The 15,481-nt window shown below is 38.8% G+C and overlaps 1 protein-coding gene across 3 annotated transcripts in view; it reads right to left on the bottom strand.

Annotated features, from left to right (window-relative positions):
- jade2 (jade family PHD finger 2) overlaps window positions 1-15,481 on the bottom strand; it is a 134,814-nt gene that overhangs the window by 88,306 nt on the left and 31,027 nt on the right. For all 3 annotated transcript variants that reach the window (XM_087806880.1, XM_087806881.1, XM_087806882.1), the window contains exon 4: window positions 363-520. In XM_087806880.1, the coding sequence (XP_087663006.1) occupies window positions 363-520 (158 nt within the window). The remainder of the gene's footprint in view (window positions 1-362; window positions 521-15,481) is intronic.

The following is a 15,481-nucleotide window of genomic DNA, read 5'->3' as shown; positions in this document are numbered from 1 at the left end:
CAATATTGAGTGATAGTGAGTCAATACTGATGAGTACAATAGAGGTCAAAGATCTGTTTAAGAGACACTTAAATCAACACATTAGTTGCTGTTTAACTTTTTCTTCCAAATCCACCTGAAGCCACATCGATCATCCTCTCTAACCACCTCTCAACCTTATAAACCTTGTTGCTTATCATCCACTTTTTCTTCTTCAAACACTTCCTCTTCTCTCCATGTATCTAAACATCTCCCTCCCTAACTTTATCTGCAAACTTGACATCCTTCTGACAATCTTTTGTTTGACCACAAAAATGTCTTCTAGGTTCCCATCATGGCTCTAACTTTATTAATATCAGTTGGTGGCGACGACCGGCTCCTACCTGACTGCTGGATCGGGAATGGCCTCCAGGTTGGCCGGCACCTGCACTCCCTTCTCCCACTCTTGTCTCCACGGGTCAGACAGCACGTAGAAGTCATCTGGGCCCAGCTGCGACGAGTCCGGAAGCTTCATGGCTGTGATGAAGTCTGTGCGGAAAACCTGTTGAAACGATTGAGACGTTAGATTCAGTATCTCTGGTTTCCTCACACAGTCCAAAAACATAAAAAAGGTGATTTCATGACTCTTTTAGGGATTCATTTTCTACACACCCTCATGTCGACTAAGGGGTTGGGATTATTTTCCAAGAAATCTGTTCCTTTTTAGATTTATAGGCAAACATGTATGTTCATTTTAATGTAGCTTCCAGAGCGGATACAGTTTACTGTCTACACTGGAATTGCTCGCAATATTTACCCAGAGAACTTACAGTTTATATAGCTTCTTTCCTTTCATTCCTTAAACGTCTGCCAAAAAGGAGCGTAAAATATAGACTTGTTTAAGTTTTCCAGAACAATTCTTCTTGTGGAGGCTTCAATACAAGATGGACGTTACAGACGAGCACCAGGGAGGTATTTGGATGTTTTTAAGTGTCTTTTTGGCGGAAGACGCAGACAACTGAGCTTCAGTCGCTACATTAAAATAAACATACATTTTTGCCTTTAACTGTAAAAAGGAACAGATAATAATAACTGAAAATAATCCCAACTCTTAGTCCATATAAGGGCCAGTAGAATGAGTGAATATTGAATTTTGGGTGAACTATTACTTTAACTTGAAGTGTTTTGACCATGTGTCGTTGTCTGTCATCTGTATGTGGCCCTAGCTAGCCGGGGGCAGGAGAACATTATATCATGTTGCACCTCCTTGTTGTTAAATTGTGGCTTTGTGTTGTGTATTTTTTTTAGATTTGTTGTTGATACTTTTACTACTTTCGTGACTGCAGTATCTGTTGCAAATGCCATTGTAGCAGCTACACACTATTGTGTTGCTGAAGTATTCATTACTGTCTGTGATTTGGCGACATGTACCTGCGAAATCTCATGTGGCATCTTCAGAAGTAGGTCAATCTGCCGGAGGCGTCTAAAGTATGAGTTTCCTCACCGAATACATCACCGTAAACCCTGCACTCTGATTGGTTAAAAAATTCAAATTTTACAAGATACTTAAAATGTCGCCTTCCGTGCGAATTTAACAATGGATACTCTCTTTCCTGGGAATGAGGCTGTACAGCATCCAGAGCAGGACCACTAGAGAACTTCATTTCAACAGTAGCTCTGCTCTGTAGACACATCATTAATAAATCAATTTGTTGTGTATTTTTTGTCTTCCAAGAGAGTAAAGAGCTATTGTAACTCTATTTAGTATTATCATTATTTTATATCGTTACTATTACTGCTGCTTGTGTTCTTTAGAGTTTGTTATTTTCCTAATTCTTGTCTTCAGGTGCTTTAGAAAGGTAAAATAAATATATATTTTTAAATTGTATATTTAAAAAACATGCTACTTTTGACACACTACTTTCAGTCTTTCATTATTCAGTTTTCTTTCAGTTGACCCGTAAGTAAATAGAGCTACTTTTACGTCATATGTTCGGAATTCTATTCCATTCCTTTCCCTTGTGTTTAAATATAATTAACCTTGAAGAAATAACGGTAATTTCAAATCTCAAATAATGTAGACGACGGCAGAAGCGTTAATAAAGGGTGGATAAATAAAAGTGTGTTAGTGACACACAGTTGACTTGAATTTAAACGTCCTATTATTCCAGAGGACAGAGAGTAACCGAGGACAATCTGGAGACTTCCTAACGACTTTGTCTCCTCTTTTTCCCTGTTTGCATCCTATAAAACGAGGAAAGTTGAAGATAGATGAGGTTAGCGATGAGAGCAGGAAATAAAGAGGGATGAAAAAAGAGAGGTATAAAGCAATAGTGGAGAAAATAAGGTCAGACTGATGATACAAAGGGAACATGGAGATGCTATCTCGGTCCTCTACATCACATTTACGACGGTGGATTTGCAGCACGATGACTGCTGCTAATGAATGAGTGAAAGCATGATGTGGTTTAATGTGCAGCGCTTTTCTCTCTACATCACCCTGGCTTTCAGCCAAAGTGACCGACTCCCAGCAGACAAGAGGACGAACTGAATATTAAAGGAAATCATCCTAAATGACTTTGATAACAATGACTTTGGACTAAAACAAAATACATTTAAAAAAGGACAACTCGACGTCGCTTTGTGAACAAGGATAAGAAATGGTTCCCAGTCTTTACAGGATGATAACCAAGTGTTTTCAAGAGGTGTTTAAGTCCATGTTATCCATTGAATTCAATGAAAATTCAGACACTGACGCCCAATCTGACATGTTTTCGAAGTCATATTGTTGCTTACATTCTCTTTTGCTCTTCAACTATTACTGGATTGTTTTGGGGTCTGGAACAGATTGGGCAAGTTTGCATGGATTAATATGACAACAATACATTAGAATCACGAGCATTTTAAGTTGTATAAGTTGGCTCATAAACTGAGGTACCATCTTGAAAAGATGAAAATACCACCTGAATGTACAACATAAATCAGGTTCTGGCCCAAATATGTACATTTTTTAAAGCAACAAACTATGACACACTGTATGACATGTTCTGACTCAAGACATGCACCGATGTCAGTCGCCACAAGAGCAGAACACTAGACTTCAGTAGGTGGGTACGTTGAAAACTGGAAGGAGAATTGTACAGGCAGTGACAGTCATCATGTAGCACGTCAGGTCTGTCTTTTCAATAGAGGTTTGTGGTCGTTTGAAACCATAAATGTGATGAATTAACCTTCAAAATCTTTCTAAATATCGCTAGAAATGTTTACCTCACTATGAATATTCTGAAGTTTTTACTGATTTAAGTCACATGACCTGTTTGGTAAAGATAATAAAACATGTTGCTTCTACCAGTAAAGCAAGGGAACCATCTTCATCATACCCTGGAATACACTGGATACTTTTTTTTCTGCTTTTCCAAAGGTATTAAAGAGAGTGTTGTCATCTTTTTGCTGATAAACATGCGTTTATTTGTTCCCCGATGTTCCTCAGAGCTTAAAGCCAGCAGTTCAGTTTAAGGTAAGTCCTCTGGAACCATAAGACGTTTGCTGGTTTGGCATTTTGGTCCATATGGTCCATTAACTAAGTCTTCTCATGCAGCTAATTGCTCTTTGGTGAACCCCAAAACTTCCCCACATGCTGTTCAAAACTCCGTCTGCTTTTAGTTGAAACAACAATTAAATCTGTTAAACCGATGATGGGATGAACTGGTTTGTAATCAACTATTAACCTTCCCTGGTCTGCCGCACAGAAAGACAAACACACAAATATGCCGCATTTCCTCTCCCAGCCGAGACGCATATGCTGCTGAAATATCCCGAAAAACAGATTCTCCCCGGAGCTGATTTCATTCCTGTAACTTGTTTATCGTCAGCAGAGTCAGTTAATGTCTGCAGTAATTCATGTGAAGCCAAAAACAAAGAATCTGGCTGCATTACAACAGAGAAATAAATGAAGAGTTATATTCCAGCGGGACGCAGTGAAAATCATATCTGGCTGGCGTTCGCGGACATGGAGCGCTGAGCAAAGAGCCGCAGAGGAGACTTTCTAATTACTCAAATATTGCTTTCTTTTTTGATTTATCGCACCATTTATTCATCGCTGCTAAGGTTTTTAACACCCATCATCTGAAATAACTCTGTTTTCATGACATTGGATGGAATTCTTCTTTTTCCACTCAAGGGTGCAAATGTGATGAATGGATGAAGGGAGGGTTGGTCTCATGGAGGGGGTGACACAGCAGGATTTTTTTAACGGGGAAAACAATTAACAGAGCCTGATGAGCTTTTGTTTTGTACTCAACTGTAATATGTTTCTAATTTTAGAGTAAAGCATCTCTGTGGTGTCCTTTGCCGCCCAGACAACTAATCACTGCAGGAGTTCACTTGTGACATAGCAGAATACAAGTGAAATTTAAATACAGATTTTTAGTAACAAATAAACCGTCACTGAATAGAGCAGTGTGTAGAAACGCTTCATCGGAGTCCACTGTTCTGTTGGAACCATGTAAGGTGGGTGCTGTCCCACTGAGTATGGTTGAGTTAAGTTTATCTAAAATATATTTTAATATGCAGTACCGTGTGCCAAAAAAAACCCCTTAACAACTGTCAGCTAAAGGTGAAACATTTTGTGGAGTTCTTTTTGCAGATAGGCCTCGAATGGACTCTCTATGAACTTCCATTCAACCTTGAAACTGGAAGTTGACCCTTTAACCCTTGTGTTGTCTCAGGGTCAAGGTGACCCGAAGGCCCAAAAACCATAGGGTCCGAAGTATCCCTTGTGCCATCTTAGGGTCAAGTTGAACAACCTCCACCACTGCATATGTATTAATGGAAGTAGTAGTAGAAGAACTCACATTTCTCCAATCCTTAAAACTCTTCACTGGCTTCCAGTTTCTTTCAGGATCAACTTTAAAATTCTGGTTCTTACTTTCAGATCTATTCATGGTCAGGCTCCTCCTTACATCACTGATCTGATCCAGACTTACACCCCAGCTCGGGCTCTGAGGTCTGTGGATCAGAATCTAATGATGGTTCCACGCACACGGTTCAGGACCAGAGGAGAGAAATCCTTCCAGGCTGTTGCTCCTAAGCTTTGGAACGATCTTTCTCTCTCTTTGCGCTTGATGGATCTACTGACTCCTTCAGGAAACATCCTAAGACGTTTTTATTTATTTATTAGAGGCAACACAAGGGATACCTCAAACATATTTGTTTTCGGCCCCTGGTTCACCTTGAACAAGAGATAACACAAGGTGTAATAGATTGTCTTTCAATTATTTGTTTTCTCTCTTACAGTATGTCCACCAATTAACAAGTTTCTCGATTATCAATTGTGAAAGATATAAGTTTGATATCTTGTACTTAATAAAAATTGTGGATTTTTTCCACTTGAAATAATTCTCTTCTTTTAACTAGCTTTATGAATTTTAATCTTATCCAGACTGGATTATAATGAGTGAAATTCAGCCCCCAGGCAGGGAGTGTTACACATGTGAAAGCCTTTTTATAGATGATGATCTTTGTTTTTGGTACTTAGTCATATTAACCCATCAAGTAATTAAAATGTTTTTTAAGCAGCATGTCCATTTAAAATCCCTCACAAACCCAGACTGGACACAAACATAAACATCACTTGCTTTTTTTAGCCGTCGAATCAGCTCGAGTCAAAGAAATGCGTTTGAGCAGGAAATCACAAGACTTGCTCTTTACAAACACAGAGGAAGTCAAGGTCAAACACAAAACGTCTCTTTCAGAAACACAAGCACGTCTCTGGAAACACACACACACACACACATTCCTTTGACCAGTCAGTCAGTAGGTCAGTGCTCTGTGATGAGTTATGGCCTGTATGTATGCAAGCAAGTCTCTCATTAGGTCCAATCTAGAGCTTGACTGATGACATGAGTGTGAGTGTGTGCGAGGGGGTGTGTGTGTGAGTGTGTGTGTGCGCAGCCATTAATAAGAACAGTCAAACACGAGCTCTCACAGGTCAGTCTTGTTCATGAATTTTAATTCCGACGCCGCGTTACACTGGAGATTTACGAATGATGGATATTAGAAGCATCAGAGGCTCTGAAGGAAAATATAAAGTGTAATATGTTCTCGACTGTTCAGGTTCCAGATGTTAGAGTGACTTTCAGTGCTACTGCTAACAAGGTTTGTTCTCCCCGAGGGACGGCCGATACAGATGGTGCTTCCATTAATTACAACGCAGCGACTGATTACATCACCTTGATTGATTCGGCAACTATAAAGTGCTTGTGTTTTAATAGGACATGTCACCGGGGGGATTCAAGTGTGTTACTTTGACACTGCAGTACGACAACACAACACAAAGTGGTTAGATTGAGACCATCGCTTCTCCCCCGAGACAGCTCCAGAGGGTGGGTTTGGATTCTCCTTTAGAGTGAGGAGCCAAGTCATCCAGTGGAGACTCAAAGTAGAACCGTGTTAAAAATGTCAAGTCAATGTCAAGTCTACGTACTTATTCATATGTGTTGATCAAGCCATTTCAAGTGTCCCGTGAGGATTTTAAGCTAGTTCTGCTTTTACAAAAAAATGTTGTAAACAAACCTTTAACTATAATATGAACTATAACTTTAATACATATATATATATATATATATATATATATATATATATATACATATACTGTAACTATAACTAGATAACGATATATAACTAATGCAATATTCTTGAGAAAATAACAACTGGACCATGCGTGAAGGATTTGATTTACAAAATTAAAAACTATTTAAGATGTTTTCATTTACATTGATCAAAACCCCACAAACATATTCTTTATCTAGCTTAGTCCCATGATTTTTACACACTTGGATGTGGAAAATAAAAGGGATTACAATGATTCCCTCGTTCATTGCAGCGGTTACTTTCTGAAAACGTCCTGCATTAAGTAAAATCTATAATGTAGTCAAGTTTAATTTCTCATTTGAGTGAATTAACAACAATTTATTTCAACTTTCTAACTTAACAGTGCATATGAGGTGACGCTCTACTTAAAGCTCCTATAATGCTTTGCCGCCCAGTCAGCCAATCACAGCTGACGATCACTTGAATACAGGATTGTAGCAAAGAGCAGTGTGTAGAAAAGGCCTCATGGGAGTTCACTTTTTTATTGGTAACATAAGTAAGGTGGGTGTGATAATTAGTGCCTCCCACTAAGTTCTGTGGTTTTGTTAAAGTGTATCTGCAGTATAAATAAATCATCTGTTTGGGAAAGTGTGAAAAATTACAAAGAGCTTTTCAAAAAGATCCTTGAAATTGCAAAAGATTTTACAGAATCTTAAAAAACAACAGAAGACAGTATTGTTACACAAAGACATTCCCAGATGAACCTGAGGTGAGTCAAGAGCTTCAATTTAAGGATCATATCAGGTCGGTGGTCATAATGTTGTGACCCATCTCAAAGTAAACTAATTCTAATATAACGCTCTCAACATTCTTCCAACTTAACTTATTTTCTGCTCTCCTTCACCACCCTCTACATTTGTGGTCACCCAGCTGTGAAGTATTCCCGAACTCATTCTGGATGTTCGTTGGCTTTCATCGGAGCTTGTCTGCAAGTCCCGATATCAGCCGAGTTATTTCCTGCAATGAAATGTCAGCCTTCGACAGTCTGTGGTTTGTGTTGTGTTTGGCTCGGGGGAAGGCAGACAGCGTTAATCTATCACAACTCTGCAGATGGTCAGAGATACGGTCCGTGTCTGTCCACAAATTTTAGGCGGACCGGAAAACGGCACCACTCCGCATCCAAACAAGCTGACTAAGAGGTGTCAAAGTGTTCATGTGGCTCGAGTGGCGAGTGCTGCTTGGTTTGAGCGAAACTAAAACTACAGATCAGCTTTCTGTTTGGGATATTTCACCCATCAATCCAAACAATACTTTTTTCAGGTAGGACTTCTTTGCTCCCGAGCTAGCCTAGCTAAAACAACTTCAACAATCCATTAAGCCATATTTTTATTCAACCTTCATATCCCAAAATACAAACAATGCCTTCCACCATTTGTGGCTCTACGCCAGGGGTCCCCAACCTTTTTTTGTTTTCCACTTCCGACCAACATTCAAGGTGAGATAGAAGAACAAGCTACACTTCTGGCACTACAATTGGCCTTTTCCCTTTTTCATACTTACAGTATATTCACTAGTTTTCAGGCTATTTTCTTAGCTTTTTATTTTCACTTGATCGATGCTGAGTGTCTTGATGTACCAAGTAGCACAATTAAACCACCTTACAACAGAAATGATATAAATCAAACTACTGATGGAGTTTCACGAAGCAGTGTCATGTTGTTAAGAGGTCAGTAGGTGGCGCCATCAGTTTAAAAAATGATGTGATGTTTCATTAGAAAAGGTTAACCAAAACAAAGGAAAATAGTGCAGAGACCGCCATCTAGTGGACTCTGAAAATAAGGACACTGCCTCATGAAGCCATCCCTACCGCAAACTAATAAATGTACATTTTATTGTTTCAATCATTTTTTAAGTAAGGATGATGACTGATAACAAAGATGGCTACAGTAGATTTTGCATGTTTTTTCAAAAAATTTACTGAACTTTTTTCTCAAATATGACCTTGAAAGTAGCATGAATAGCAAAAAAAAAACTCAATCAGAATCAGAATGAAGCATAAAAGCACTACATTTCCTAAGTGCAAGCGGTGCTTTAACTATGTATCGAAAGAGAAATAACTACCTTTTAGAGTGATTCAATCAATTATATTTGTAAAAAGAAAACACTTATATTTATATTTTGAGGTCTTCATTTGCAGATGATAAATCAGTAGGTGACAACTCTCTGGTCAAGTTATAACGTTCATATAATTTATCTTTACATACATGAAATAATGTTAGCATTTAGTCAAAACGGCCAAGTGTGACTCGTCATTTGCGTGACTTACTGCGAACTGTACATTAGTGATGTCCTGATGAAGCATGACACTAATGCACAGTGGATCACGGCAGATGTCAACTCATTAAGAGAGCGGCTAAAAAGGTCCATAGTTCCTCCAGTGAGCACTTATACTCTCATGATCAGATCTCTGAGCTCATTTGTCCTTAAGCAAGTAATCCAGGTATGTCTTTTTGAATAAAGTTAAAGAAGATTCAACCAGTACAGAGAAGTAAAGCTGGAAGTAGCTGGATAGCAGAAAAGAAAAAAACTTCACTCTCTCCGCTTCTTCATTCTTTCAAAGTTCCCCAAGTTCATCAAAAAGCGATAAATTGAAACCAGAAGATGGAAAATCTTCTCTCGGGCAACGTTACAGACAAGTCGGTGTCGGCCAAGAAAGTGTCAGACGTTATAATCATGGGGAGATTAGCACACACTCCAGATGTTTCAGACGGTAAATATTCATGACATTTTTCATAACGTCTATCTTTCGGCGCGATTCATCATGGGTTCGTGTCAATACGGCCAGATCCTGGTTATCAGCGTGAGAGATCTCGGGGTGATCGTCAGACGTTTGGCTCGCACTGCACTGTGTGTGCAATTGATCAAATGATTTTAGTGCCAACGATGTCCTGTGAGAGGGAGGTTTTACAGAGATTTGCAATGTTAAATACAATAAAGAAGTATGATGTTATATTATATTGCGACATTTTACTTTTGCATATTTATTTTAACACTTTTTGCGTGTGGAAAAAAGTCAATTTAGTGCATCAGTATTTATTTTCCATATGTTTTCAAATCTGTATTTTAATAGAAGTTTATAATATAAAAAAAAATTTTTTTTCAATTTTCTTCCCTTGTTGTTTGACTATACTTTTAAAAAACAATGACAATGTGTTTACATATTCAATTGGTGCAGCCAGTTTTATTTAGATATTTGCACTCAATTATGTTATTCATTTTCTAATGCTAATTCCATCAAGAGGGAGGCAGGGGAAACCCTGGAAAGGACACCAGTCTTTCGCATGGGTCTAATCTTAGCACTCCGGTTTCCACCCATAGTCCAAAAAAATACAGGTTTATTGGGAACGCTTAATTATATTTATTCGTTATACTGTCTGTTCCAGGTTTGTTGTGCAGTGGTGTGATGTTTAAAGTTCAAAAGTTAAATAAAGATGTTTTATTCAAATCAATTTACATAGTAATCAATTCATCTTATTTCATCGTTATATGAACAAGTTTTGTATGTTGACTCTATCAAAAGTTAAACTGAATAGCAAAGGCAATATTAATAAAACTTTGTTTTCTTTTTACTCAAACGTTTTTTTAATACTAAATAGTAGTGACAGACTGTTGAAGCGTCATGAAACAGTGTCATGTTGTTAAGAGGTCAGTAGGTGGCGCCATCAGTTTAAAAATGATGTGATGTTTCATTAGAACAGTTGTTCAAAACAAAGGAAAATAGTGCAGAGACCGCCATCTAGTGGGCTCTGAAAATAATGACACTGTTTCATGAAGCTTCATCGGACAATCACTACTAAATAGTTCAACAATAATGATGATGATGATGATGACAAATACGCAAAAATAGCTTTTTCAAATCAACCTCAAGTGGTTGGTTCCAGTGACCAAAAATAATAAACGAAAATAATTTTGTGGAAAAAAGGCCACTGCACTGAGGTGGATATGATTTAAGTGTCTTGAATAAATGGTGTTTAAGCCCCGCCCACTGAAAAAATCTAGTTTACCCTAACCATTTTCACATTGGTAGCACTTTAAAGAGGGTTCTCTTATTGTTTGGGAGCAAAAGTACGAATACAGGAATTAAATAGAGAACAATTCTTGAGAAGATTCAGAAAATTAAGTGGGGGTTGAAACTGCAACACTAGATTTGAACACTTCATAATTCTTATTCACCGATTGTAGCTTGTTCCGTGAGCAGCTTGTTTCCCCGGGTGGAGACGCTTTAGAAGCGACATGGAGTGCGGCTCGGGCCTGAAGAACCTTTCAGAGCTCGACTCCATCTCGCTCAGGACGGATGAGAGGGAGGAAGGAGGTGATAAAAGCGACAGTGGAGAGAGTCGCAGCCATTGAAGAAGCGTCATCGCTCCTAAAACTGAATCGCTCACATCAACAGCCTGTACCGCTTTGCCACTTCACAAACACACAAAGGGTTTGATAGCGCTGAATGGGATTTCCTCTGGTGCTTTCTCCGCGTGCCCTCGCCCTCCAGGATGTGAAATGTCACATCCGCCTCCCTTCGACTGACTGTCCCGGCGACAGCTGAAAAGGCACTCAGCCGACAATTTCAGGCCCTCATTAGCGCACGACAGGACGAGTGAACAAGTTCTTTTTGAGATCTTTCCCAACGTAGAGTCCTCATCACGAGTCCCTGGACTGGATAATAGGAGGGGTGATGGCCGCCGCCTCCCACCTCGCCAGGCCAAGGGCAGGCTGATTGCCGGAGCCTCACTTAAAGGTCAAGCAATTAGGCTTTTGTTCCTCCTTCAATGAGGGCAATGGAACAGATGTGATTCTTGGCCGCTCCGAGAGAAGCCATTTGCCCTCCACTCACACATTTATGGAGAAAGATGGAGGAACATTGGAGGATAATGAAAAAACAAAATGAGAATCTGTTCAGCGGGTCCACGACGGTCAATTGAAATATCAACGGAAGGACAAGAGAAGAGGTCAAATCCTGGTAATTGACGGTTATTTGAGCGTTTCTTGGCCGATTTTAGAATCAACACTTCAAATCTAAGAGATGTAATCTGCTGGATAATGTATGGAATAGTGCTGTTGCTTCTTCTGTGTATTTCAACCGCTATCAAAGATGTAAAAAAAAAGTACTTAAAGGAATGAATGGAAGTCATGTTTAAACATTACTTTTGTGTCGTTTCCACAAGAACAAATTTACATTTGCCTGGAAATTTCCATGAAAGTCTGCAAATTCTCTCTTTTAACAAACTTTTATCATAATTGAAACAACGCCTTGATCAAAATCATCAAACCCCAAGACAACCCTGTAGCGACTGTATGTTCTTGCTATTACAAAGACACTGTTTCTTGTAATTGATTTCACAAGCATCAGATTATGTCCCTCAAACACTCGACTTCCTTTTCAGTGTATATAAGGAACAACACACCAGCTGATAATACCTAGACCAGGGGTCCCAAACAAAACTGGGTCAGATGGTTGGGAACTTGGGGAAATTGTCCATAGGAATGAGTGTGTGTGTGAATGGTTGTCTGTATTTTGTGTGAGCCGCGAAACATTGGCGTCCAGTCCAGGGTGTCCCCCGCCTCTCACCTGTAGAATCTGGGATAGGCTACTGCCCCCCTCAAATCCCATAAGGTATTGAGCGAAAGAAAATTAATCGATGAATGAATGAATGAATGACTGCTTAACTTTATATTTCATAGATTTACAAAGAAACACAAAAAATTACACACAAATAAATTCACGAGGAAACTACACAAAAATCCACTATTAAACAACAAAACATAAATCAAATTTTGATGAAAGAAAAACATAAAAAAGAAAACTATGTACATCAGTAGAGTGAGACCCCTGACCAAGGCATTGCCTTTGAATTGTTCATTTTTGTTTAGAATTCTTCAAAAAGTCAAGTAGTTTTTTCTATTTCAAACGGTCCAAAACAGTGATGGTGAACCAATGTATAATTACATAAAAAAGCTTAAGAAATTATAATATCATTTTATACTATTACTACTATTACTAGTAATAAAAATGGTTAAACATAATTAATAACCGAAATACTATGAAAGCTGGCTTAAAATCATTCAATATAATCTGATAAGTAACTACTCTGGTGTGATTATAGTAGCCAAGCTTCAGATAAACAGCGTGACCATGTGAAAAAACCCTAGTGTTAACAGCGAAGCGGCGCAAAGAACTTGTTCAAATATGTAAAGAGTTCTGATCGTCTGCTAAATCTGCCCTCAGAGAAAAGCTGTAGCTGTGATGTAAAGGTGGAAGAAATCATGAATATGAAAGCAGACGCTCTCACCAGACGAGCCGGAGAGAAGCTGGAGAAATGAAGGTTAAAAAACTGGGTCACTGACAAGAGTGACTGAAAGAGACTTAAGATGCAGAATAAATTCCCCCCGCAGAGTCTGGTGGAAATATCACCCTTGCTGTGGTGGCCTGGCAAACAAGCGTGTTGGTGGGGGTGCATGTGACCTAGTTTGGTCATGGTAGGCAATGAAAAAGAAAACTACATGATTAATGTGGGACCACATGTGAGCTTCTTCTACAGCTCAGCTGGTAATCAGGATTTTTAGCATCAGGCAGAATTCAGAATGAGCTCAGATCTTTCAAGAAAATAGAAAATAGGACAACCAATCAAACACACTAAAGACATTCCCTTTAAGTACCAAATACTATCGGCATCATGTCCGAAGTAGCAAAACCAAATTCTAAGCTAATATTTTAAAGGCAACTAATGTGTTGATTTAAGCGTCTCTTAAATTGATCTTGTCTGGTTTTACGAAACTCTTTAAATTGAATTTTCTATTACATTACAAAATGTACTGAAGCCCCGCCCACTGAAAACACTTTCTTCGTTTTTGTAGAGATTAAATCTTGTTTACATTAACCACGCCCACTCTGCCGTGATTAGTGTAAGCATCGAGGTTTGTCACCGCGCGTCATCAAACTACCGCCAAGGGACTCATTGTATAAACATAGCGTGAGGAGGAGTGAAGACCATTATTACATCGTAATGGGCTCCTCTCTTGTAACCTCTTGTTCGCCGAGATCTCAGATGAGGTTGGATTTTATATGTGATTCCAATAATCGTCCAGGACCTCAAGATGACGAAACCAAGTGCAATAAAAAGAAAGAACAAGATGACACAATCTAATTTTAAAGATAAAGAACATAGATCAAAGAAAAATGACAAAGAAAAAGGATACAAAAATTAACATGGAATAGAATGATTTTTTCACTCCACAACCTAACTCACAAATCCTCTACGTTTCAATTACGTGTGAATTGTCTGGCAGAGCTCATGCCAAAACTAAAATTATTTTGATGAAATAAATGTATGGTGATACAATTTGGGAAGAAAAAATAACATTGGTTTGAGAGCCATTAACATGGGAAATCTCTTCTTAATCGTACATTAAGTTTTGTCTGTTGCTTTTGTCTGTTCTAATAAATCCCGGCGCTTCCGTCCGAAAAGATGCCTCATTAATACTCCGTCACTCATCCTTCTTTCTCGATCATTGTGATCCTTCACTTTTCTTATTAACTGCACGTCTTGTCCTCTAACTCTGTCACATGCCTCCACCACACTTCCCCCCAGCATCACTCTGCAGAAATCTGCATGATGTTTTTTTTTTTGTTCTGCGGGTGACAAGAGTTGTGGCCGCTGCTCAGCGGGTTTGTCGTGCAGCTTTAAAGCCAGTTTAATTTTTTTGAATGTCAGCAAAGCTTTGCCTTTGATTCCAGTGAACCAACACCGTCTGACATTTAGAATTGATTCCGCAGTGGCTGGCTTTTTGTGGGTCACACACAACACTGACAAAACCAAGGAGCTTTAACTTGATTAAAGCAGGGTGTCTATCACTCCTGGCAGACGTTTATAAAGGAGGAAATTAGGTCTAACATTTAAAATAGACATACTACCAATGAATAGATCAGGATTAATGTCTGCATCATTAGCTTGTCCCTAGGAATTACTTCAGTAAATACCTCTTTATTGACCCTTGTTTTATCTCTGGGTCAAGGTAACCCGAAGGCCCGAAAACAAATGTGTTTGTGGTATCCCTTGTGTTGACTCTGGGTCAAGGTGAACAACCTCCACCACTGCATATGTATTTATGGAAGCCAGGGAGGTCGTTCACCTTGACCCAGTGATACCAAGTGATATCACAAACACAGCCACTGGGTCACCTTGACCCGGAGATAACATAACAGCTAATAATCTGAATAGTCTTGGGCCTAAACCATGTTAAATAATTAAATTGAAATCAATAAATTAAATCGTATTCTTCCTCTGTTTATTTAAAAATGAAATGATGTCATCAAAAGATGTAGTACAAGTGCCAGGTCTTTATGTGGTGCTTTTTAAACTTTATGTGGCTTTAAGATGAGTATCCACCAAGTACTTGATGTTTAAAATAAAATAAAAGGTAAATATTAACAGTCAGAATGATATGTACGATAGAAAAAGACATTCTCCTGGTCTACCATTCTGATAAATCTACAGATGTGACCGTAGGTGAAGAAGAGAGTGAAGGCTAGGTGACAGAGATGAGTAGTGGTTATGGCCATGATCTACCAAGAGGTCAAGGAGAAGAAGAGAAAGACAATCAAGATGGTTTATTGATTTGTTAAAGGAGGACGACTAGAGACGATGCTTGTTGAAGTAAATCAGGAGAAAATATCCACAACTTGTGTTGCCCACTTGATACATTTACTCCTATTAACATTTAAGTATAACAGTATTTCCAAATGACTGAACCGCAGCAGTGACTTGTGTAACAAACTCACACTACCATTGTGTTGTTTTCCTAAAATTCCAAAGGTGTTAGTGTCAAAGTGCAGATGAATGTCGACTGAAAACCAACACTAAAGCCGACAGCAGCG

The sequence above is a fragment of the Callionymus lyra genome, chromosome 14, assembly GCF_982586985.1.
Source record: "Callionymus lyra chromosome 14, fCalLyr1.hap1.1, whole genome shotgun sequence".
Classification (NCBI taxonomy): Eukaryota; Metazoa; Chordata; class Actinopteri; order Syngnathiformes; family Callionymidae; genus Callionymus; species Callionymus lyra.
This window is presented reverse-complemented; position numbering and strand designations above follow the sequence as displayed.